Source organism: Panthera tigris, chromosome C1 (genome assembly GCF_018350195.1).
Source record: "Panthera tigris isolate Pti1 chromosome C1, P.tigris_Pti1_mat1.1, whole genome shotgun sequence".
In the NCBI taxonomy this organism is placed as follows: domain Eukaryota; kingdom Metazoa; phylum Chordata; class Mammalia; order Carnivora; family Felidae; genus Panthera; species Panthera tigris.
Genome location: NC_056667.1, coordinates 64725680 through 64750398, shown reverse-complemented (window position 1 = coordinate 64750398; position 24719 = coordinate 64725680). Strand labels below are relative to the sequence as shown.

The window sequence follows — 24719 nt, the reverse complement described above, 5'->3', positions numbered from 1 at the left end:
CAGCTCATTCCTTTCCCTCTCCTCATCTCTACCACCATCCCCGAGTCTTCTCAAGTTACATATCCTACACATTTATCTATTTTCTCTATTTGACTTCTAGTTCAAGTTCCTCATCAGGCCTCTGACCACCCTTTACAAAGAGTAGTATCCTACTTTGTTAATTTCCATAGCTCTTAACTTACTACTCAGTAATTGTTTTCCATCCTCCCTACCTGTTAGATTCTAAACACTACTGAGCAAGGACTGCAGGTTTATTCAGTGTACTCCCAGTATCCAGAACAGTTCCTGGAACATAATAGCCATTCAAATAATTTTTTAATGCATGAATCTAAAACCATCTTTAGCTTCACTATGATCTAGGTATAAAGATGCCTATTTGATAATATCTCCATGTTTTAAAGATTCCTTCAATGAACAATAAAGCAAAGTTCCTTAACATCTAAGACCTTCCATGACCATCTTGCCTGCGTTTGCATCTTCATCATTATCTTTGATGTTCCTATACTGTTTGCTTTAATAATAATGAATTGCTTACAGTGCAAAGAATTTGCACATAATTTTTTCATTCTTTTAATTCACAGTCTCCCCTGAAGGCCCTCCCAACTTCCCACACCTACCTTATTGAATATTTAATGGAAATTCATTGTTAGAAGAACATTAATGCTGTTAAGTATTATAAAATGGCAATTCTGGCAGAAAAAAATTTCCAGATCCTACTTAAAGCAGTACTCATAGTCATGGAACTAGATCTTAAGCTGGAAGGAACATTACAGGTTATTTAGTAATTGCCTGTTTTTTAACATATGGAGGTACTTCTAATTCATGTCATCTCAATTCTAATTTAGGCTCTGCCACTGAATTATTGGCATGACTTTGAGATCATTAGGCTTTATTTGTCTCATCTTTAAATACGAAAGTAAATATCTGGAATTTCTTTTAAGTTATATGTACACTGGTTCTACTGATTCAAACTAAAACTTCTGCCAATAAATACATGTAAACCGTTATTTCCGGAGTGACCTATCTGATGTTCACAATAAGCGGCTTTAATTCTGATAACAGCCATTTTGAACAATGCTAGAGTGAGGAAATCTTTCAAAGTCTCTTGAGATCTTAATATGCTTTTGCTACTTAGTTCCCAGATAATATTGTATACATCTATGGTTAATTGTAAGTACCAAAACTTATTCAAAGTCCATGTTACATTTATACCATGACTGTTAAATACAAAATAGTATATACCTCATGAAAGTTTTCTGCTTCTCGCTCTTTAATTTCAAGGTCAATTGCTCTCCTTTTTGCTCGTTCTTCTTCTATCTTTTTCTGGATTTCTTTTTCAGACAGTTGTCCAATTTTTTCAAACTTGCTTTTTAAATTTTTAGCTTGAATAGAGCCACTTCTTTTCAATTTTATTAATTCTTCATATTCCCTACTCAGTTCAAAGGTTTCATGTTCTTCCTCTTCCTTCAAAAAAATTTTTATATATTAAATACCAGAGAATTAGTTTGTACAATAAAACATCCAAAAAGCGTTCATTTCTTTTATTTGTTTGGTTTTTTTTTTTAGTGTTTATAATGTTGAGAGAGTATGTGTGCAAAGAGAGGGGCAGAAAGAGAGGGAGAGAGAGGATCCCAAGCAGATTCTGTGCTGTCAGTGCAGAGCCCAACACAGGGCTCAAACTCAGGAACATGAGATCATGACTGGAGCCAAAACTGAGTTGGATGCTCAACCAACTGAGGCACCTAGGCACTCCCAAAAAGTGTTAATTTCTTATTTGAAGCCAAAAATAAAGTTTAAATAATCTCCTCCATAAACACAATGCCTAAATTTACTGATTAAAAGTAATGCATATGGGCATCTGGGTGGCTCAGTCGGTTAAACTCATCAGACTCTTGATTTCAGCTCAGGTCATGGTCACAGTTTGTGAGTTCAAGCCCCATGTTGGGCTCTGCACTGACATCACAGAGCATGCATGGGATTCTCTCTCTCTCAAAATAAACTTAAAAAAATGTAATGCTTCAAATTTAAGACTTTACATAACATTTAAAATATTTCATTATGGGCGCCTGGATGGCTCAGTTATTAAGCATCTGACTTCAGCTTGGGTCATGATCTCATGGTTCATGTGTTCAAGTCCCACATCAGGTGACCTTAAGCCCCACTTCAGGTGAGCATGAGCCCCGCTTTAGGTAAAAACAGGAGATTTGCTTCAATGAGCCCTACTTCTCTCTCTGTCTCTCTCTCTCTGTCTGCCTCTTGCTCATTTGTGCCTTCCCTCTCCAAAAACATAATAATGATAATATTTCATTACGGCTCAAAACATCATTTAACATTCCATTATAACTCTATTATAACTAGAATATGCATATCAGGATTAACTTTTACTAGGAACTATAGGAAAATTTTTGCTTAGGAGAAGATGAAGAACTGTAATTAAAAGAACATGACTGGGGGTAAGATCTAAGTTCTAGTTCTGACTTTGATACTGTATGGCCTTTGCCTGGTCACTTAACCCACTAGACATGATTTTTTCATCTCTGTATAGAGCCAGAGTATCCGAAAATTCCTCCTGTCTTTTTTTTGATGATAGTCTAATAAAGTTAAATATCACTTAATACTCAACTTAAGTGAATGAAGCCTTTCTAAAATACAGTCTGGCCAAATCCCTACATTTTGATACATATCACTTTTATTCTATTTTATATTCTGCCATGAAAGAAAAGGAGTCAAACCAAAATTGGGCTCCCAATTCTTTAGAGCATTTTTTAAAATTTTTTTTTTTTAATGTTTATTTATTTTTGAGACAGAGAGAGACAGAGCATGAACAGGGGAGGGTCAGAGAGGGAGACAAAGAATCTGAAACAGGCTCCGGGCTCCGAGCTGTCAGCACAGAGCCCGATGTGGGGCTCGAACCCACGGACCGCAAGATCATGACCTGGGCTGAAGTCGGACGCTCAACTGACTGAGCCACCCAGGCACCCCTCTTTAGAGCATTTTATCTTAAATACTTTTTACTCAAGTTTCCCTTGGCTTTTCACAATTTATTCCTAGTTCTTTGTATACTTCTTACACTAAACCCTAATCTCACTATATGAAGTGGTTTAAAAAATTGCAGTTATTCCTGATATACTTTTCCTGGAGAAGACCTAAAGTCCTAGGTGTGGAGCAGGGGTAGTAGGGAAGGAAAATGGAGGGGAAGGATGGGATCACAGTGGATGATGTGATGTGAGGCTTAATTTCTTGGTTCAACCAAAGGGATGAAAGAGAAAATTTATTCCTTTATACTACCCTCACGTTTTGGTCTCTGAGGGTCCAAACTGACAACTCCTAAAATACCAGAAACCTAACAAATTTGTGATACACCTCATATTACAGTGGTTCCCAAGTCATTCTGGTCAAATGAACTAATTAGCTGCAGTGCAGATGATCGTGGAACTGGTGTGCTACTCGCTTGGAAACAGAGGTAGTAGGGTAAGTCACTCAGTAGCACCAAAATGTCAGTTACATACTGCCTTATGTTAATTAGAATCCATCTCAGTGTACTAAAATATAATTTACAAGTTTTTCTAAATGATTCATTTTAAGCTTCCTTTATAAAATAAATGCTGTTACATTTAAAAAACTTTAAGGCAAGGGGTGCCTGGGTGGCTCAGTCGATTAAGCGTCCAACTTCAGCTCAGGTCATGCATGATCTTGCAGTTTGGGAGTTCCAGCCCTGCATCAGGCCCTGTGAGGATCATTCAGAACCTGGAGCCTGCTTCAGATTCTGTGTCTCCCTCTCTTTCTGCCCCTCCCCTGCTCATGCTCTGTTTCTGTCTCTCTGTCTCTCAAAAATAAATACACATTAAAAAAATTATAAAGAAAAGTAAAATATTTTAAGGCTAGACCTTGGAATATTTTTCTACAGCATATTCATGATACTTTATTATTACCTATATGTTTATATAGTATTTATAGTCTCTTGATTGGCTAGGGCAAGGAAGTAAATAACCCCACAGGCCCATTGTCTTAACCCATAACCAAGAAGGTAACTTCTAAGAGACTGCAACGTCTGCATAGGTCACAAGCTGGCAAGAAGTCCCCATCAAGTTGCCCACCAAACATGCCGTGTCGTTGCCAGTCTTAGTCTGGGACAGCCACTGTTCATCTCACCCCAAGTCATGTTCATCCCCAATTCTCCTCATGCTGCTGCCAGGAGCCTCCTCATCAGAAGCCGAGGGTGACAGTGGAATGCTGGCCCCCTCTTTTTCCCTCCCCTCTTCTGTCTACACAACTGGCCATCCAGACGCAGGGTGGCAGCTGTGGGAAGGAAAAGGTTAGGCAGGGCCTTAGAGCACCAGGAGGTAGAAAAAGGGCTTCTGAGAATGCACCATAGGGAGGCAGGGGACAGAAGAAGGTTTGAGTGAGCCAAAGCTCTAAAACTCTAGCACATACTCCACTGTCCAGTCAGCTTTCACTTACACACAAATTCAAACATAAGATTAAAATTTTAATTTTTAAATTTTATTTTAATTAAAATTTTTAATTAAAAATCAAGATTGGCCAGGTGCCTAGCTGGCTCAGTCAGAAAAGCATGTTACTCTTGATCTTGGGGTCGTGAGTTCAAGCCCCATGTTGGGTGTAGACACTGCTTAAATAAAAAAGATTTTTTTTAATAAATAAAAATCAAGATTGGCAACCACAGAGCATTAAATCTTATGCATGGCCTATTTGAGCATATAGGGCCCTGTGACGGCACAGGTTGCCTGCCCATGAAGCTGGCCCTGTACAGTCCTGTATTTATATACATATATATTTGTATATATCTTTCATTTCAGTACTAGAGAAATCATACTAAAATATTTAACATCAAAGTCCCATCTTCTAATTTAGTAAAATAAAATTATTCAAAAACATGCCACACTGATGTTCTAGTATCCATGGTGCTCTTGTAATTTTATTTTGACTAATCAGTTTAATTCTGTTTGTTTCAAGAAAAATAAGCATAAATGAGTATATTAAACATTTTAGGAAACAATTCTCAATCATAATGTGACCGCACAATTGTGAGGTATTTAGGAAGAAATATTTACTTAAGGTAATCACTTGCAATCATTTGTTTTATTATTTTTTTAATGTTTATCCATTTTTGAGAGAGCACAAGCAGGGGAGGGGCAGAGAAAGGGGGGGACAGAGGATCCCAACATGGGGCTCAAATCCAGGAACCAAACCCACAAACCATGAGATCATGACCTGAGCTGAAGCTTGATGCTTAACTGACTGAGCCCCCCAGGTGCCCTGCATCATAAGTGATTTAAATTAGTAAGGAAGAAACAGAGTTCTATCAGGCTAGAAAGCGCACATAACTGTGCTGAAACTTGTACCAAGCGCCTCATAGTATGATGAGTGTCCTTTATGTGAATAATAATACTCAGAAAGTTATTGTAAGATACTATATGTAAAATACTTACATTAATAAACATTTGGAAGAAAAAAATGGATATTTCCACATTTATAAACATTTGGAAGAAAAAAAATGGATATTTCCTCAAATCTCACCTCTCCCATTTCTTGTCTCAGTTGTTCAAATTCCTGTTTTTCCATCTCTAGCTTATGCTTCCTTTCTTCCTCCGTTCGTCGTTTTTCTTCTTCCATTTTTTGTTTTAATAATTCTTCAAAATTAATTTCCAGTTTTCCCGGTGTAAGAGATTCTTGAGAAATTGTTTTATACATCTCTGGGAAGTCATCATCTACTACCTATTTAAAATAAGTCTCTTATTACTCTTTCCAAAATTACACATACTAAAAAGGGGAATTTTTTTTTTTTTGTAGAAACTGTGATTACTTGAGTAAAAAGGTTTCACCCTGAACTAAAAATTTGAAGACCTAAATCTCTTCAAAAGTATAAAACAATAAACAAGGTAAAAAATACTAGAAAATTTAAGGTGTTTTTGTGGCTACAGAGGAAACGGTGACCATCTGTTCTCCATTCCAACAAACACAAATCCTTTGACTTTGTATTATGAGTAATTCGAATTAGACATTAAGATTTTATAATACTGAGAACAATTTCTACGTGAGGTAAAATTTCCATTTTGGTGATTAAAATGAGCATTTCGCAGCTAAATCATGGTTTTGTCTGAATGAATTAAATAACCCATCAGGATTCCTTCATAATCAGGTAAAACTCACTCTTAATGCTGTAATTTTATTGTATTTAATGCTAACAAGAATAGTTAATACTTACTCAGAGCTGCCATGTAAAATTCTAAGCACTTTATATGGATGAGGAAACTGAGGCACTGAAAAGTAACTTGTCCAAAGTCAACACAAATATTAAGTGGCAAAGGTGGTATTCAAAACTTCAAAAGTCTAATAAAATTATAAATAATGATTTAGACTTTTTGTAATTTCATGAATTACATGTCTAATTGCCATTTATTTGTGACCTTGGGCAAGTTACCTAGCCTCTGTGAGTTTCCCCATTTGTGATGACTTTTCTTACAGTTGTCAGGAGAATCAAATAAAATTTGGAAACACTTAGCAGTATGCTTGACACCCAATGGTAAGCTCCCAATGGCAGTTTTATTATTACATTAGCATTCCCTGTAATAAAGGCAATCCCTAAATTGCAAATAGAAACTTTGCAATCCAAAGATTGCCCCAAATTTTTACTAATATATTAGTTAACTGAGCTATAATACAAAATTAAAATATGGCCCTGGATAAGAAAACAACATAAATAAAGGAATTAGTTTTTCCTTTCCTGATACAGAAATATCTCTAGGAAACTAGAGTTTGGGTTTAATGCAGTTTTCTTTCCCTGCACTTTTTCCACTAGTGAATCCTGGCAGTTTCAGCCTAAAAATCTGACCCTGGGACTAGATCTCCTGATCTTTACAACTACTTCTTGTCTATCACTTCTGAACCTGTTTATTCTCCAAAAAATTAAGTGCCTTCACAAGGTTTATAGGGTTTCTGTGTAGAAATCATATGTGAATCAAGGATTACCTTGTAATACATATAAGATAGTTTTAAGGGGCACCTGACTGACTCTGTCAGTACAGCATGAAACTCTTGGTCTTGGGGTTGTCAGTTCAAGCCCCATGTTGGGGGTAAAGTTTACTTAACAAATAAAAAATTAATTTTTAAAAAAGTTTTAATATATTCCGCAAACATTTATAGGCAATTTGTTACTCTAGAATGCATTGTGCCACATGCCAGATGAACAGTCTCAGCCTCATGAGTGAGAAAGGCAGCTGTAAGCAACAACAATACAGCTTTAGTGCTATGCCAGGGAAGTACTAAATGCTGTAAGAATGTATAGAAGGAACATGTCTTTGGAACTTGTATTCTCAGGAAAGGCTTCCCAAAGGAAACAGAATATATGAAAAAGAATTAGAGCATAGGGAAAGGAAAGAGGGACACGTTTCATTTAGCATTAATGAAGGTCCAGAGATGGATGAGAGCACAGTATTTTGAAGAAATTGGGAGAAATTTAGTATGTCTGGAAAAAAGATGAAGAATCAAGAAATGAAGCTGGAAAAATACACCAGGGCAATATTATAAAGAAACTTGTTTTAAAATTTTTTAGATTTTTTTTTTTTAATTTCGATTTTTGCTTAAGGGAAGTAGAAATTTTTTTTTTATTTTTTTAATGTTTATTTATTTTTTGAGAGAGGGATAGAACTTGAGTTGGGGAGGGGCAGAGAGAGAGGGAGACACAGAATCTGAAGAGGCTCAAGGCTCTGAGCTGTCAGCACAGAGCCTGATGTGGGGCTCAAACTCACGGACCACAAGATCATATCCTGAGCCGAGGCTGAATGCTTAACCAACTGAGGCACTCCTTTCTTTTTCTTTTCCTTTTTTTTAAGTAGGCACTACATCCAATGTGGGGCTTGAACTCACAACCCTGAGATCGAGAGTCAGATACTCTACCAACTGAGCCACCCAGATGCCCCAGAAAGGGAAAATTTTTAAGCAAAACAGTAACACAATAAAATTTACTTGAAAAGAGAGAGAAAGATCACTCTTGGCTTTACAAGGAAGAATGGATTATAGGCAAGAAAACAAGTTAAACAGGAGTTAGTCTGAAGCTAGAGATAATTGACCTGGGAGGAGATAGGTGGCCCTAGAAAAGGATAACTATAGTAGTAGAAATGAGGGGAAAATTGATAGATTTTTAGAGTGATCTTAGGGTTGTGAGTGTCAGCCCCATATTGGTTGTGGAGGTTACTTAAAAATAAAATTTTTGAAAATGTTTCAAGAAGGGGATGCAGCATTCACATCAGCTTGCTTGAAAATAAAGTTTGTCAGATAACTGTACATTTTACAAACATTAAAATTGTATAAGGAGTGTAACTCTGTGACAATTAAGTTTGGTAGCAATATCCAAAAGTGATGGGTGAGTATTTTGGAGAGTTAAATAATTGTGATTAAATGGCTTTGACTATTTAATATATACTGGATGGAATGGAAAGTGAAACAAAAGAAGGAAAGGAAGGAGGGAGGGAAAGAGGAAATGTGGGAAAGGAAAGAAGAATGGAGAGAATAGAAGAAAGGGTGAGGGTAGGAAACTCCCTGCTTAGATACTTACTTCTGGAAAACATACCTTCCCAGAGAAGGAAGACAATATTCAATCATCTATGCCAGGCATAGCAATTTAATCAGAAACTTCTCAACATTACATTGAAGCAAACACCTTTAACTGACTGGTTTTATGCCACAGGAGACTTTTAAAAACTCATTTGCTATCCCTACTTTTGAAACTTTCCTGAAATAATAGAGTATTCCCCAAAGTTTAATTATTTCTCTTAACATACTCTTTAAATTTTTTTTTTAATTTTTAAAAAATTTTCTAAGTAATCTCTACACCTAACATGGGGCTTGAACTCACAATCCTGAGATCAAGAGTTACATGTGCTACTAGAGGCAGCTAGGCACCCTGTCTTAACATACTCTTAAAAAGCTGAATCCTAATGTCATTCTCCCAATTACATTCTGTCTTACCATGCTTCTCCTTGCTTCAGCAAATGCCTTCTTTTCTTCCTCTATTCTCCTTCTGGCTTCTTCTTCTGCTTTCTTTTTTTCATCTTCTCTCCTTTGTCTTTCTATTTCTTCAAAGCTGAGTTTGAGTTTACCAGGGCGGTACCCTTTTAAAATTTTTTCTGTGTCTTGGTTTTCCTCCTCTTCATTTACCTAACCAAGAAACAACTCATTAGTAAGAACTGAGATTCATCAAAGACAGGAATGAATGACCTCAAAAGGGACAGAATCAGCCACCTCACACATGAACATTTCCTTACCCTTAATATATTTGACCAAAAATTCCCTTCCTTTATATTGTCTTTCATGATAAAATATTCAAATTTGAGGAAATTCCAGGCAAAGATGTACTCAAGTTAAATAAAAGTTCCCAAGAAAGTCAAATTTTTAAATAGATAAGTGGAGTGTGAAAAAAGTTAAGGGGTCATTTAAAAGTTCTGTTAAATATTAACTCTCCCACGACAAAACAGAAAATGTGTATGTGTATGTACTTACTGAGGTTCAAGGTATATCTTTATCTGGAATTTCCTCAAATTTATTATATAACTATTATACATAATTTATATGTTATAATCATTATACATATATATAATGCCATTATATGTAAAAAAATATGTTATAGCGGTACCTGGCTGGCTCAGTTGGTGGAGCATGCTACTCTTGATCTCAGGGTTGTGGGTTCAAGTAGAGATTACTTAAAAATAAAATCTTCAGTGTGGAGGTTCCTCAAAAAATTAAACATAGACCTACCCTATGACCCAGCAATAGCACTGCTAGGAATTTACCCAAGGGATACAGGAGTACTGATGCATAGGGGCACTTGTACCCCAATGTTTATAGCAGCACTCTCAACAATAGCCAAATTATGGAAAGAGCCTAAATGTCCATCAACTGACGAATGGATAAAGAAATTGTGGTTTATATACACAATGGAGTACTACGTGGCAATGAGAAAGAATGAAATATTCTTTGTAGCAACATGGATGGAACTGGAGAGTGTTATGCTAAGTGAAATAAGCCATACAGAGAAAGACAGATACCATATGTTTTCACTCATCTGGATCCTGAGAAACTTAACAGAAACCCATGGGGGAGGGGAAGGAAAAAAAAAAAAAAAAAAGAGGTTAGAGTGGGAGAGAGCCAAAGCATAAGAGACTCTTAAAAACTGAGAACAAACTGGGGCGCCTGGGTGGCTCAGTCAGTTAAGCATCCGACTTCGGCTCAGGTCACAATCTCATGGTCTGTGAGTTCGAGCCCCACGTCAGGCTCTGGGCTGATGGCTCAGAGCCTGGAGCCTGCTTCCGATTCTGTGTCTCCCTCTCTCTCTGCCCCTCCCCCGTTCATGCTCTGTCTCTCTCTGTCCCAAAAATAAATAAACGTTAAAAAAAACTGAGAACAAACTGAGGGATGATGGGGGGTGGGAGGGAGGGGAGGGTGGGTGATGCGTATTGAGGAGGGCACCTTTTGGGATGAGCACTGGGTGTTGTATGGAAACTAATTTGACAATAAACTTCATATATTGAAAAAAAATGTTTTAAATCTGAAAAAAAAAATCTTGAAAAATGTGTGTGTGTGTCTGTTACATATGTTTTACCATTTGCCGCCTTGCTTCTTCAAAAGCACGCTTCTCTTCTTCTAAACGTTGTCGTGCTTCCTCCTCAGCTTGCTTCCTTCGGTTTTCTTGTCTTTGTCTTTCCAATTCTTCAAAAGTTAGTTTCAATTTTCCAGGAGAAATGGAGTCTTTTCTTGCCTCGCTTTCTAGTTCATCATCCTAAGAAACATTGTGAAAACACAACTGTTAATTATAAAAGGAAATGGTGCTAACCAACTTAGCTGCTTTGATTTGTTCCAATAAATAAATAAATAAATAAATAATCAATCAATCAATCAATTTACCATGACCAAGGAAAGACACTTTGCTTCCTTGAGAGATCGCCGTTGTTCTTCATATCTTATTCTTTTATCTTCTTCATACTTGACCCTTTCTTTTTCTTCTCGTTCTTTTTCTAGATCCTCGAAATTCTTTATCTTTCCAGAAGTTTTGTGTGATCTGACAGGTACCACTGTTACAAGTAGTGAATCATCTCCTTCCTAATTTATAAAATAGATAATTAGCATGTTTCTTCCTAACCAAAATTTAGGTTTCACAGGATTTACCTCCATTATTGGTGAATTTTGTTACATGGCCATCAATGTTATGAAGAACAAAAATTTATATATGTATCTATATCTATATACTTTTTTTTTTTTACAGATTTCTATTCAATAGCTCTTTCTCTGCACATTGAGTTAATCTTTGAAATCCATTGATGAGAAGGTTCAAGGAGCATCTTCTTTCCTAGAAGGTGATGTTAATACAGCCGTTTGGATAAAACTGCATGACATTATCTGAATTTAACTGTCCATGCACTAGTTCCACAAAAGGTAATGTGCATGTGAGTATACTCTACATCAATTTGATGGTGGATAGATTCAGTTTAAACACACAGAAAGTCTTTCCATATGATTTTTTTCTCCATGCAAGTTTTAAAATACTTAACTAATATTTTGTGAGGGAAAACAATATTATATTGCTTTTATAAAACACAGACAAAATACTTATAGACAAAATAAGTATAAAATACTTATAGACAAAACTCATTGGCATTTGGTCTTAGTAAAATATTTTTAAATTTGTTGTTTTTCAAATTCATTTTAATTAGTTCCATTACATAATCTATTGTTACATCTCTCTGAATTTTTTTCAAAAATAAAGTGAATTATAATATGCAACACATGCCGCTAAAACAGAACTGCTTCCACTTTATGTGGCTGTAGTTTTAGGCACACCATCAAATTGACTGATGTTTAACTTTCTCTGTTAGATAAAAAGGGATTAACTAAAATTTCTGTGGTTGTGGAACATTACTTCATGGTGCTATATACTGTACTTTCTACTAGTATGTGATAATAAAAACTATCAGGAACTCTGAGGAAAGAAGAAGACAAATGATGAAAAAAACCCTGCTTTTTGAAAACGTTACCTTTCAACAGTCTCAACTATTATTAACAGTTCAAGAAATACAAAGTCTTGGCAGAGTATTTCAAGCTGAGAGTTGTGTCTCTAACCATGAAAGCAAAAACATACTTTTAGGACACTAAGCTATAATATTTGAGAAAGTGAAAAAGTATGATCTTGCTTTGTAAAATGTTTGTCCTTTTGTTGTTGCTATAGAAATAAGAATAGAAATGCTTTTAATTTTTTAATTAAAAGACTATTTGTGAGGCAGATAATTTTAGGTGAATGTTTCATTAAAGGAAATGTCCATTTACCTCTGATGCTGATTCAGTTCCCGTATTGTTTATGTCCTCAATCTATTGAATGAGAATTTCATATCATTACATTACATTGAATTTCTGCTTTTTGCTTTTAAACATACAATTGAAAAGTAATTTAGTTGTGACTTATAGTAAATTTTCAAATTCATAATTTTAAAAATATTTTTATTTTGCTGCAAATTAGTCCTTTTAGGTGGAGATTAAACCTTATATTCATTTTTATATTTTGACATCAAAATCAATATATGGGGAATTGTATATTAAGAAAAATTAAGATAAAGCCTATCTTTGTAATTCTGTAATGTGAATGGACCAAACTGTTATGACCTGTCTGTAAGCTTACAAGCAGCAATTATTAATTAAATTAGTAACTTAAACTGAGATACAGAAACATTTCTTCATTCTATGTCTCTGCCCTAGCCAAACCTATCATTGGTAATCAAATAATTATGACTATATTTTACAATATAAATACATGGCAGAATATAACTGATACAATAATACAGTGCAATACACCAGCTCTCACATGGCTAGTTTAGAAGGGAGAATTCTGGTAGATATTATTGTTTATATTTTGACCACATCTAGGAAGGAAAGACCCTCATTCAATAGAAGGGGTTCTCAATTTGGCTTTACTCGTAAGAAACACCATTAGGTTAGCTGGAGGAGCAGGCTAATGTATATAACAGATTGAGAAATGAAAAGGAAGACAGGTGATTTAAATAATGCAATGTTTGAGATGTCAGGAAAAGGAAACATAAGGAATGGTAAAATGAGAGAAGTTAGAAAGTAAACATTCAGATTTTATTACTTTAACATTTTTTAATGTTAAATTAATTTTTAACATTATTATTTAACATTTTTTAACATTTAACATTATTTAACATTATTTTTAACATCAGTGAAAGACTCTGGAAGTAGTTTGTTCCTTATACAGTCTAAGAGAATTCTGGCTAAGACCCTATTCATCATTCCATTTCCCTTTTCTATATTCTCTGTCACAGGAGAATTAATACATTTTATTAAGATACCAAATTTTTGAAAATTAATTCCAAAGAAATAATTTATCTATTTTATATAAATATTTTATATAAATTATTTTGTATAAATATTTTATATAAATATATTTGTATATTTTACATAAATTATTTTATATAAATATCTATTTTATATAATAATGTATCTATTTTATATTTTAATATTTGTATTAAGTTTTGCTTGGAATAATTTGTTTTGCAGACTTACTGTGACTTACTATGCTTTGGGACTTACTGTGTAAATGGTGAAAGTTTTATTGAATGATTAAAAAAACCCTGCTTTTTAAAAACATTAGCTAAGAAAAAAATTTATTTTATTAAAAAAATTGTTTTTAATGTTTATTTATTTTTGAGAGAGACAGAGACAGAGCACAAGCAGGGGAGGGGCAGAGAGAGAGGGAGACACAGAATCCAAAGCAGACTCCAGGTTCTGAGCTGTCAGCACGGAGCCCAATGCGGAGCTCTAACCCATGAACCATGAGATCATGACCTGAGCCACAGTCAGAAGCTCAACTGACTGAGCCACCCAGACACCCGTCTAAGAAAAACTTATAATAATATATATATATTTATAAATATATATATATATAAAATAATTACAAATTTCTTTCCCTTCAGGGGTGCCTGGCTGGCTCTGTTGGAAGAGCATGCGACTCTTGATCTCAGGGTCATGAGTTTGAGCCCCACACTGGGTGTAGAGATTACTTAAAAATAAACAAACTTAAAAAACTATTTCCCTTCAAAGGAAGGCTAACAATTCCTTCACAAATCACATTTGTCTCTCAATAAAAAGTTCTAAGAGATATGGTAAGAAACCAGACATTGAGAGTACAGGGAAGGTAAATTCTAATTTTTTTTAAGCTTATTTATTTTGAGATAGGGAGAGAGAGAATCCCAAGCAGGCTCCACACCATCAGCACAGAGCCCAACACGGGGCTGGAACCCACAAAACATTAGATCATGACCTGAGCCAAAATCAAGAGTCAGACCCTTAACCAACCGAGCCACCCAAGGTGCCCCAAATTCTAAATTTCTTAACCCCAAATTTCTTTTACTAGAACCTTCTCAGATTTTTATTAGCTTATGGTAAAATAATAAATTATATTTGGAGTGGCTTTTCTTTGTTTTGTTTTTGTATGCTTTCTTCTTTGCTCATTTTAAGCCATTACCAAAACTTTAACAGGAGACAGGATTTTTTTTCCATTGGGTTTCAGCAAAGGAAAAGATGAATTTGTCTAAGTGGCCATGGTGTCAGTACATTCAGAGAGAACTGAGATAGCAGTTTCGTTATAGTGTTTGCTGTCAGAAGCTACCATTGAAGAGCTGCTTCCCAACTATTTCTTTTGATTATGAAAAGGAAACTCCTTTTGCTCCTTCCCAAAGCAACTTCCTTTTCTCCTCTTTCTTTTCTTTTCTTTTTTTTTTTAAGTTTTATTTATTTATTTTTTTGAGAGTGAGAGCGCGCGCGTGAGAGAGAGAGAGCACAAGTAGAAGAGGGGCAGAGAGAGAGGATCCCAAGTAGGCTCTGCACCATCAGCACAGAGCTGGATGCAGGGCTCAAACTCATGAACCGTGAGACCATAACCTGAGCCAAAAACCAAGAGTCAGACACTTAACCGCCTGAGCCACCCAGGCACCACTCCCTTTATTTTCAACATCACAGTCCCCTATCAACAATTTCTCTTTTTCTAAATTGATAGATGTTAACCTTGCCCATCAGGATATCCTCAAAGATAACCAGATCATACTAAATAAAGGGGTACCTGGGTGGCTCAGTCAGTTAAGCATCTGACTTCGGCTCAGGTCATGAGTTCAAGCCTCACATAGGGCTCTCTGCTGTCAGCACAAAGCCCGCTTCAGATCCTCTGCCCCTCCCCTGTGTATGTGCTCTCCCTCTCTCTCTCTCTCTCTCTCTCTCAAAACAAAGAAAAAAAATCTTTAATTATACTAAATTAAGATTCTCCCCCAAATTTTACTGGTCTTTGGTTCTAACATCCAGTATACAAAGTATACTCATTTTTAATTCATCATAAGATCCTAGAATCTGGTAGTTCTCCTGACTCAAGAATCCCTTCTAAAGCAGTCTTGAATATGGACTTGTACAAGTGGATTTTTCAAATTAACATTAAGACATTTTTTCCTTAGTAAACTCTACCCCCAAAGTGGGCCTTGAACTCACGACCTCAAGATCAAGAGTCTCATGCTCCACCAACTGAGCCAGCCAGGTGCCCCAACATTAAGACTTTTCTTGGGGCACCTGGGAGGCTCAGTTGGTTAAGCATCTGACTCGATCTCAGATCAGGTTTTGATCTCAAAGTTGTTAGTTCAAGCCCTGTATTGGGCTCCACACTGAGTGTGGAGCCTATTAAAAAACAAAAACAAATTTTTCTTGATTACCTATGTCATACTTCTTATATTCAAAGACAGATTCACTTTTATTAGATTTGAGCAGAAAATGTACTTAATTTTTAAAATTGGACTTTCCATATTTGAAAGATAAAATTACTATTGATAGTTTATTTTGTTCTACCTACGTATTCTCAAACAATGTAATGGATCAAAATTTTCATTAATCGGGATTCTATGGCACCCTGCCATGTAGTTTCTGGAGTTACTAAAAGAAGCGGTTCTTTCTCATGATACTTTGTCTCTCTCTCTGAGTATCCCACGTCTTCATCATATTCAAACACACCTCCTTCAACATACACGTCGTTTTTCTTTGAGAAACCACTGTATATTCAGTTCTTGGGGTTGTAGTGGGTCTTAAAGTCTAGTGAGTAATCAGTGCTTTTTTGGAAAAGTTGATAAGACTTAATATAAGTAGGCTAAACCAATGTACAGTACTTGCTGCCAAATACCATATATTTTAATTACATATTTTATTACCTTATTTTATAATTTATATTGTAAATATAACTACATATACTGACATATTTTATATTTGACAATGCATAGTCTATAATACTCACTTATATTTATATTCCTGGGTGAACTTACATTGCAAAATGAATTCTCATCTTTGATGACTGGAGATGTCAAAGTACATACCATCCTTTCTTTAGATAAAGATGTACAAAGTAATAAAATATAGGAAATTCCAATTCTTTTCTATAAATCATCTGGCATTATGTCATTATTTGCCACTATACAAGTGGTTATTTGTGCCACAGAAGTGGCTATTTGCGAAGTCTGGGTAAATACATTTTTTTGACATGCAAACATGGCATATACTTTGCCTTGTCATTTTTCTTTTTAGAAAGGTAGGAAACTGGAAGGAGCATAGCAAACAGATTTAAAGCACTTAAAGAGTAGACAAAAAAGAGCCAAGTACAACTTCACAATAAAAATAGTTTTGTACTTATGAAGACTATGTTAATATATTTGTTAACATATTGATGAGAGAAGAAAGAGGAGCTAAAATGGTTTCATGACATTTAGGTGAAACATTTATAGTCTACTTACGTGTACCAGGCACTGTTCTAAGTGCTTTGCATTTATTAACTCATATAATATTATTAACAACTCTAAGATAAATGCCATCTCATTAAACTCAATACACTGATCATCTCTTTTGATCTTATAATGTAGACTAGGTTAAGTTCATAAACAATATAACAGTCATCAAGTCTATGACTAGGCATAATTTATAATGTAAAACAAGTATCAGTGCATTAATTTTTGTGACCTGATCAATTCTTTACTTAATAAAAGTATGACTATTGATCAAGTTTCTATGTCATTATAATCATTAATCACTTTGAGACATTAACTTTTTCTGGAAATTAGATCATATTCTTGAGTACTTTAAAAATACTTACTAGCCTCTAAGTTCTCATGCTCTGAGCTAAAATACGTGGGAATTCTAAATTCATTAAGAGACTATATAAGATCATAGTAACAATTTTTTTCTCCCCTCTTATTTGTCCCCTGTGGCTATGGGCATCAGTAATGGCTATATGAAAGAAATGGCTGTCACACATTTCTCCCCTCTTCTACTACCATCCCCAACTTAAAAAAAAAAAAAAGTTAATAAGCTAGCTAATACTACCATTATTAAATAAAATGTGATTTGTTTCAAATTCTTGGGTAGGAAGATATCCTAATTATGCCTTAGTGTGTAATAATAACCAAGTATTTATTGATTGCTACTGAAAGACCAGCATACTGTAGATAGTTTATGTGACACTGCCTTATATCTTTGTAAAATCCTCTAACATGTCAGGAAAAACAAGAAATGTGGACAGTGTAAGGAATATGGACTAAATGACAAGTTGGTGCATAACAAAAGTTATCCTAGCATTCAACCTTAAGGTAAGTATATTCTGCCCTTAATCCTTCTAGGCATGTGATATATTTATCTGATATTAAATATTTGTGTTTAAGATCTTGTTTTCAAGTTAGCTGCTATTTAATAAGTTTATGTTATATTAAAATATTTTAATTAGGCAATGTACTGATTGTTTTACTTTGTACCATTAGTTTCTGAAGAAATACCAATTTAATATTTAGTGTATACCTGCTCAGCCCTTTTTGCTAATTCACGTTGTATCTTCCTCTTCTCTAACATATCCTGCTCAATTCTGCGTCTTCGTTCCTCCTCTGTCCTCTTTCTTTGTTCTTCTTGTCTTTGTTTCTCCATTTCAGCAAATCTACCTTTAACAGTTCCTAAGAATATACGAAACATGTTTGATATTTGCTACATTTCTGTTTTTGCAATTTCATTTGCAGTTTACCCCTCAAGTTTCTTACCTGTTAGCTTTGGGACATAAGCCTTTTCTACTTTAGAAGATGCCTCTTCCTCATCATCAGAAGCAAGCATTTCTTTAATCTAAATGGTTAAATAAATTAATAGGAGCATGTCAAAAATTTAGACTATATTATATGCAAAGTTTGAAATTAAATGACAAATACAGAAAATTATTTTAGTTATATTTAATATAAAATATGGTTAATGTGAATAAAGCATAAATTAGAAAGATGAAAATGAATTTTGCACAAGAATAAAATAAAATAAAATAACCTCCTGCTTTCTCCTGTTCCATTCTCTCTCTCTAATATATTGTTCTTTTCTTCTTTGCTTTTCATCTCTAGATCTCCTTTGATTTCTTTCTTCCCTGGCTCTCTGCATGGCTTCAAACTTATCCTTTACATCACCCTTGCCAAGTTTTGGCACATAGGTTTTTGGGACAGGTTTAGATGAAGAAAGCAGAATCTTCGTTAGAAGAAAATAAAGAGAAGAAAGTTAAAAAAAAATAAGATAGGAAGAAATCAGGTAAAGATAGATCAGCATAAGCAATATAAGAAATACTGAAACAGAAAACAAATGAGTTTGAAATATTTGTACAGTCAGAATCTGATTACTTTCTAAAGTCTAATTATGAAAAATGAAATTACAGAAAACAGAGTAAAAACTTCATTAATATAAAGGAGTTCCACTTTGTAGGTGCGAAGGCTAGCAAAATATAAAAACTGAATACTGGATTCTAATTTAAAACAACCTGTACTTTATTTTCCCACACCATTATTAAAGATTCAGATTTTACATCTCTTACTTAAAAGACACCAGGACTCATTTCAATAAATTAGGTGAAGGTGAAAATAAAGCAAAAGTTCACGCTTTAAAGTTTATAGCCTCATTCATATGTCAACGCTCTTGCTTGTTTCCATATCAAATAGAAGTAAAACTGAAGGGCAGCCCTTTAGTACCCATGTGCTCCAGGTTCTTTGTACAAAGCAGTGATTTGTATGCTGTTACTACTGCTGTACTGTCCATCTAGAACTTCTGTAAACCAACATTAAAAATGTGTAAAAAGGCTGTATCACTCCAAGAAGGCTGAGCTCTAGGATGGCAAAAGAGATTCCCCTGGAAAAGGAGGGGTCTAGTAAAAGACTGGAGAAAATATTTCCCTCCACTCTAAAACCAGGAAAGCAAATTATTTTCATCATTTTGAAAATTAAGCTGATCACCGGAAGACGTTTCAGTAAATAAAACATCAGTGCCTCAGAACACCAAACCCATTATCCTAGTAATAATGACAAGTTACTTATTAATCTGTGGCATACCCAGCCCCTCTATTATTTTCTTATGGTGTCATTGGCCATTTAAGGTTTTTTAAACTTCATAATGTTGGGGTGTCAGCAACTGAGCTCTTCTTACTACAACTCTCAGAAACTACAGCCAAGAACCAGAAAAAGACTAAGAGAAATTTTACTGCAGCTGTTGGGAGAAGTAGCTAAGACAGAGCTTTACCCGAGAGTGATTTTATTGCTTTCTCCTAAGAGTATATGTCAAATCTGGGTGGTTTTTTTTTAATACTAAAAAATAACTTCTAAGATTTATCAGGGTATTAAAATTCTATTCAAGATGTTAGCCATCACTTGCATTTCACTATCATTTACAGATTTCATAATTATGCTTCCAAGATTAGAATCCAAATGAAAATACTGGGCCCAAGACCGGCCTGTGAATTTTAGCTCTTACATTTTATATCTTGACACTATGTCATTATGAACGTCTGGATATGACCTTTCCACAAAGCAACTGCCCTTTAAGCAGTTCTACAGTCAATCCTATGTTTTCCCCCACCTTTTTTTTTTTTTTTTTTTTTTAAAGGTTTGAGACTTACCTCAGCCTTTTGGGAAATATCATTCATGTTTGCTCTATGTGGTCTCAGGGTGATTATGGAGCTTTGTATATTTTTGCACCTGAAAAAATACATTAGTATTGTATAAGAATTTTTAATGACTTAATTTTTCATATTCTATGTATTTTTGTAAACAGAAACAGCATGTTAATTGCTCCTCAAAAAATACTGACACAATCCAGGCCAGTAATAAATTGTGATAACCTTCAGCTCCTTTGCCCAAGATTCAGGGTAAAAGAGGGTACAAGGTGCATGGTATTAAAAGATCCTTGTAAATTTATGGCCCAGAATAGCTTGGTGAATGTATCAAGTGTACTTGCAAAGAATTTGTGTTTGACCGTTACTGGGTGTATTACTCTAGAAGTACCAACTAGGTCAAGGTGGTTTATCGTGTTATTGAGATCTTCTGTGTCTTTTTCTTTTGGTGGCCCAGTTATTCTATCAGTCTTCAGGTATGTAGGATTGTCTAATAAAGGATTCTTCCTTTAATTATGTCATTTTTTTCGTGTAATTTCAACCTCTTAAGTGCATATGCATTATGATTATAACATCTTTTTGAATTGACTCATCAGTATGAAATTTCCTTTTTAAAAAAAATTTTTTTTAACGCTTATTTATTTTTGAGACAGACAGAGACAGAGCATGAACGGGGAGGGGCAGAGAGAGAGGGAGGCACAGAATCGGAAGCAGGCTCCAGGCTCTAAGCCATCAGCCCAGAGCCCGACGCGGGGCTCGAACTCGCGGACCGCGAGATCGTGACCTGAGCTGAAGTCGGACACTTAGCCGACTGAGCCACCCAGGCGCCCCTGAAATTTCCTTTTTATCTCACTGTCTTGAACTTATCTGATATTAAAATAGCTGCACCAACTTTCTTAAGTTTAGTCTGTATGATATATATAATTTTCTAGCTATTTACTTTCAACTTATTATTTTATATGTACACTGCATCTCTTGGACACAGCATATAATTGGACCTTGTTTTGAAAAACCAATTCTGATTTTAAAAAAATTGTTTTAATGTTTATTTTTGAGAGAGAGCAGGGGAGGGGCAGAAAGAGAGAGAGTGAGACACAGAATCCGAAGCAGGCTCCAGGCTCCAAGCTGTCAGCACAGAGCCCGACGCCAGGGTCAAACCCACGAATAGTGAGATCAAGATCTGAGCCAAAGCTGAATGCTTAACCGATTGAGCCACCCAGGCGCCCCAATTATGATATCTTTTAATTGCAATGTTTAGTCCATTAACATTTAATGTAATTATTTTTATAAATGGACTTAAGACTACCATTTTACTATTTGTTTCTTGTTCGCCCCTTTTTTTCTTCCTCTATTACTCTTTCCCTGACTACTTCTGAACTATTTGAGTAACTTTTAGAATTTTATCTATTGGCTTTAAAAAAATTTTAATAGCTTTACTAAGGTATCACTGACCTACAAAAAAACTATGCTTTTAAAAAGTGCACAATTTGGGGGTGCCTGGGTGGGTCAGTTGGTTTCGGCTCAGGCCATGATCTCATGGTTTGTGGGATTGAGCCCCACATCAGACTCAGCACTGACAGCACAGAGCCAGCTTGGGCTTCTCTGTCTCCCTCTCTCTCTGCCCTTCCCCCACTCACGCTGTCTCTGTCTCTCTCAAAATAAACTTAAAAGAAAAATTTTTTTAAAGTGCACAGTTTGGTAAGTTCACATATGTATGTACCTGTGACACCATCACCACAACCAAGATAATATAAACATTACCCCGAAAAGTTTTCTCAGATCCCTTAACTCCCCCCTTTTCTTGCTTCTCCCACCCACATCCCCAGGCAGGTATGTTTTTGGTCACCAAAGATTCAATTTTCTATAAATGGAATCAGATAGTATGTACCATTTTATCAGGCCCTTTTATCCAGCGTATTTTGAGATTCATCCATCAATAGTTGGATCATCAATAGTTCATTCCTTTTTAGTACTAAATATTATTCCATTGTATGAATATACCACAATCTATTGAGTTGGTTAAATACCACAGTTTGTTGAGTATACCACCATTCATCTGTTGCTGGACATTGGGCTGTTTGCAGTTACTATTATAATGAAGCTGTTATGAATATTCATGTGTAAACTTTTATATGAACTATACTTTTTTGAGTAAATAAAGTATAATGGCTAGACCTTATGGTAGATGTATGTTTAACTTTTTAAGAAACTGACAAACTGTTTTCTAAGTGATTGTACCATTTTGTCTTCACACCAACAGTATATGAGAGTTATACTTTCTCTATAGCCTCACCAGCACTTGGTATGGGTCTTCTAACTTTTAGACATTCTAAAGGTGTGTAGTGACATCACATTATGGTTTTAATTTATGCTATTGAGCATCTTTTCATATGTTTCTTTTCTACCTACAAATATTCTTTGGTAGAAGTATCTGTTCAAATCTTTTGCCCATTTTGTTACTGGGTTATTTATTTTCCATTAACTTTTGAAAGTACTTTACATATTCTGGATACAAGACCTATATCAGATGTATGATTTGAAAAGATATTCTCCCAGTCTTTGGCTTGTCTTTTCATTTTCCTAACAATGTCTTTTGAAGAGCAGAAACTTCATTTTGATAAAATCTATTTTATCATCTTTTTCTTTTATAGTGTGTGCTTTTGGTGTTGTACTGGCTTAACCCACAATCACAAAGAACTTATCCCATATTTACTTCTAAGAGGTTTATAGTTTTAGGTTTTGCATTTAGGTCTTTTATCCATTTTGGGTTGATTTTTGTATATGGCAAAAGTTCACTTTTTTGCAGATAAACAATTTTTCCAGGACCACTTATTAAAAAAAAAAAACATATCTCTCGGATGAAATGCTTTTGCATTTTTGTCAAAAATCAATTGACTATGGTGGGTCTATTTCTGGACCCTCCATTCTGTTCCATCAGTCTGTCTCTCCTGATGCCAAAACCACAGTATTTTTTTTTTTTTAACTCCAGTCACCATGTCATATTCTTGATTAGTGTACTTTATCATGAGCCTTGAAAAAATTAGTGTAACCCCAACTTTGTTCCTTTTCAAACTTGTTTTGACTATTCTAGGTCCTTTGTATTCACATATAAATCTGTAAATACTTCTGTATTTGTTGATGCTATTGTAAATGATGTTATTTTTTAGATTTCAATTGATGATCATTTGTTGCTGGTATATAGAAATATAATTTATTTTTGTATTCTCATCTTCTATCCTGCTACCTGGCCAAAGTAACTTATTAGTTCCATTGGGTTGTTTTTATAGATTCCATTTGATTTTCTACATAGATGACTATATCATCTATGAACACATTTCAACTTTTTCCCTTATAACCTGTATGTCTTTTATTTCTTTTTTTGGCCTGGACCGTTCTGGATAGAACCTTCTTCAGTACAAAGTCAAATAGAAGTAGGGAGAGCAGACATATTTGCCTTGTTCCTGACCTTAGGGGAAAAATGTTTAGTCTTTCACCATTAAATGATTTTAGCTACAGATTTTTCTTAGATGCCCTGTATGAGATTAAGTTCCTTTCTATTATTGTGCTAGAGTAATTTTAGGAATGGATGTGGGATTTAATAAAATGTCTTTTCTGTATCTATTGAGATAATCTTATGTTTGATTTTCGTTATAGTAAGCTACATTAATTTATTTTCAAATGTTAAATCAACTTTACATTCCTAGGAGAAACTGCATTTGGTCATGATGCATTATCCTTTTAACATACTGATAAATTCAATTTAATAAAATTTTGTTAAGAAGTTTTCCATCCATGTTTATGGGATGATATTGGTGTGTAGTTTTATTTTTTTGTAACATCTGCTTTTGTTAATAATAATACTGCTCTCATAGAATGAGTTGGGAATTATTTTGTCTTAATTTTCTGTAAGATCTCATGTAGAACTGATATCATTTTTTCTTTTTTTTTTAATGTTTATTTATGTTTGAGAGAAAGAGAATGTGAGTGGGGGAGTATCAGAGAAAGAGAGAGAGAGAGAGAGAGAGAGAGAGAGAGAGAGAGAGAAAATCCCAAGCAGGCTCCATGCTATCAGTGCAGAGCCCAATGAGGGGCTCAATCTCATGAACTGAGATCATGACCTGAGCTGAAATTAAGTGTCAGACACTTAACCAACTAAGCCACCAAGTGCCCCTATATAATTTTTTCCTTAAATGTTTGCAAGAACTTTCCAGTGAAGCCATTTGGGGACTAAAGTTTTCTCTCTGGGAGAAGACAATATGATGAAGGTAGATGGGACATGATTCCATGTAATTATTAACAAGGTCCTAACTTTTGTTGTTCAGTGGGTCTGTGGGTGCTTATTACATTATTAACAGTACTTTCCTAATAAAAGCAGGCAGTACATGACTATCTGTCATTACCAAGGTTTGTGAGTAATCTATGTGCCTGAGATAAAACTAACCAGTAGTTCTAGTCTTGATCTCTTACCTGAGTCATTCTATCATATCTAGAGTTACCTATTAGATATTTCTTCTTGTATAACCAAGAGAACTTATCCTTCATTCTCATAGCTTCTCAAACCTTAGAGTTATTTCTGGTTCATTCTTTAGATCTCCTAAATTATGATAGACTGTCAAGATTTGTGATTGTTTCTTTCAAATTTGTTCTTATATATTACTTCACTATTTCCATTGTCCTCATAATACAAGGCTTTATCACCTCATACTTTGATTACAACAAT

The 24719-nt window shown here is 34.9% G+C and overlaps 2 protein-coding genes across 19 annotated transcripts in view; one reads left to right on the top strand and one right to left on the bottom strand.

The window, feature by feature from the left end:
• Positions 1-24719, bottom strand: part of NEXN (nexilin F-actin binding protein) — a 50210-nt gene that overhangs the window by 4544 nt on the left and 20947 nt on the right. For 2 of the 5 annotated variants that reach the window (XM_042997642.1, XM_042997643.1), the window contains exons 2-11: positions 20006-20084; positions 18400-18591; positions 18129-18207; positions 17896-18044; positions 12337-12378; positions 10921-11115; positions 10619-10795; positions 8989-9177; positions 5539-5736; positions 1243-1464 (exon numbers count right to left, since the gene is read on the bottom strand). In XM_042997642.1, coding sequence (XP_042853576.1) covers positions 1243-1464; positions 5539-5736; positions 8989-9177; positions 10619-10795; positions 10921-11115; positions 12337-12378; positions 17896-18044; positions 18129-18207; positions 18400-18591; positions 20006-20032 — 1470 coding nt within the window. In that variant the 5' untranslated portion in view covers positions 20033-20084. The remainder of the gene's footprint in view (positions 1-1242; positions 1465-5538; positions 5737-8988; positions 9178-10618; positions 10796-10920; positions 11116-12336; positions 12379-17895; positions 18045-18128; positions 18208-18399; positions 18592-20005; positions 20085-24719) is intronic. The other 3 variants (XM_042997644.1, XM_042997645.1, XM_042997646.1) reach the window with 2 other exon arrangements.
• Positions 1-24719, top strand: part of FUBP1 (far upstream element binding protein 1) — a 73731-nt gene that overhangs the window by 38984 nt on the left and 10028 nt on the right. For 13 of the 14 annotated variants that reach the window (XM_042997634.1, XM_042997633.1, XM_042997629.1 and 10 more), the window contains one exon: positions 11279-11403. In XM_042997634.1, coding sequence (XP_042853568.1) covers positions 11279-11312 — 34 coding nt within the window. In that variant the 3' untranslated portion in view covers positions 11313-11403. Of the gene's footprint in view, positions 1-11278; positions 11404-24719 lie in introns of those variants that run through there. The other variant, XR_006221607.1, reaches the window with a different exon arrangement.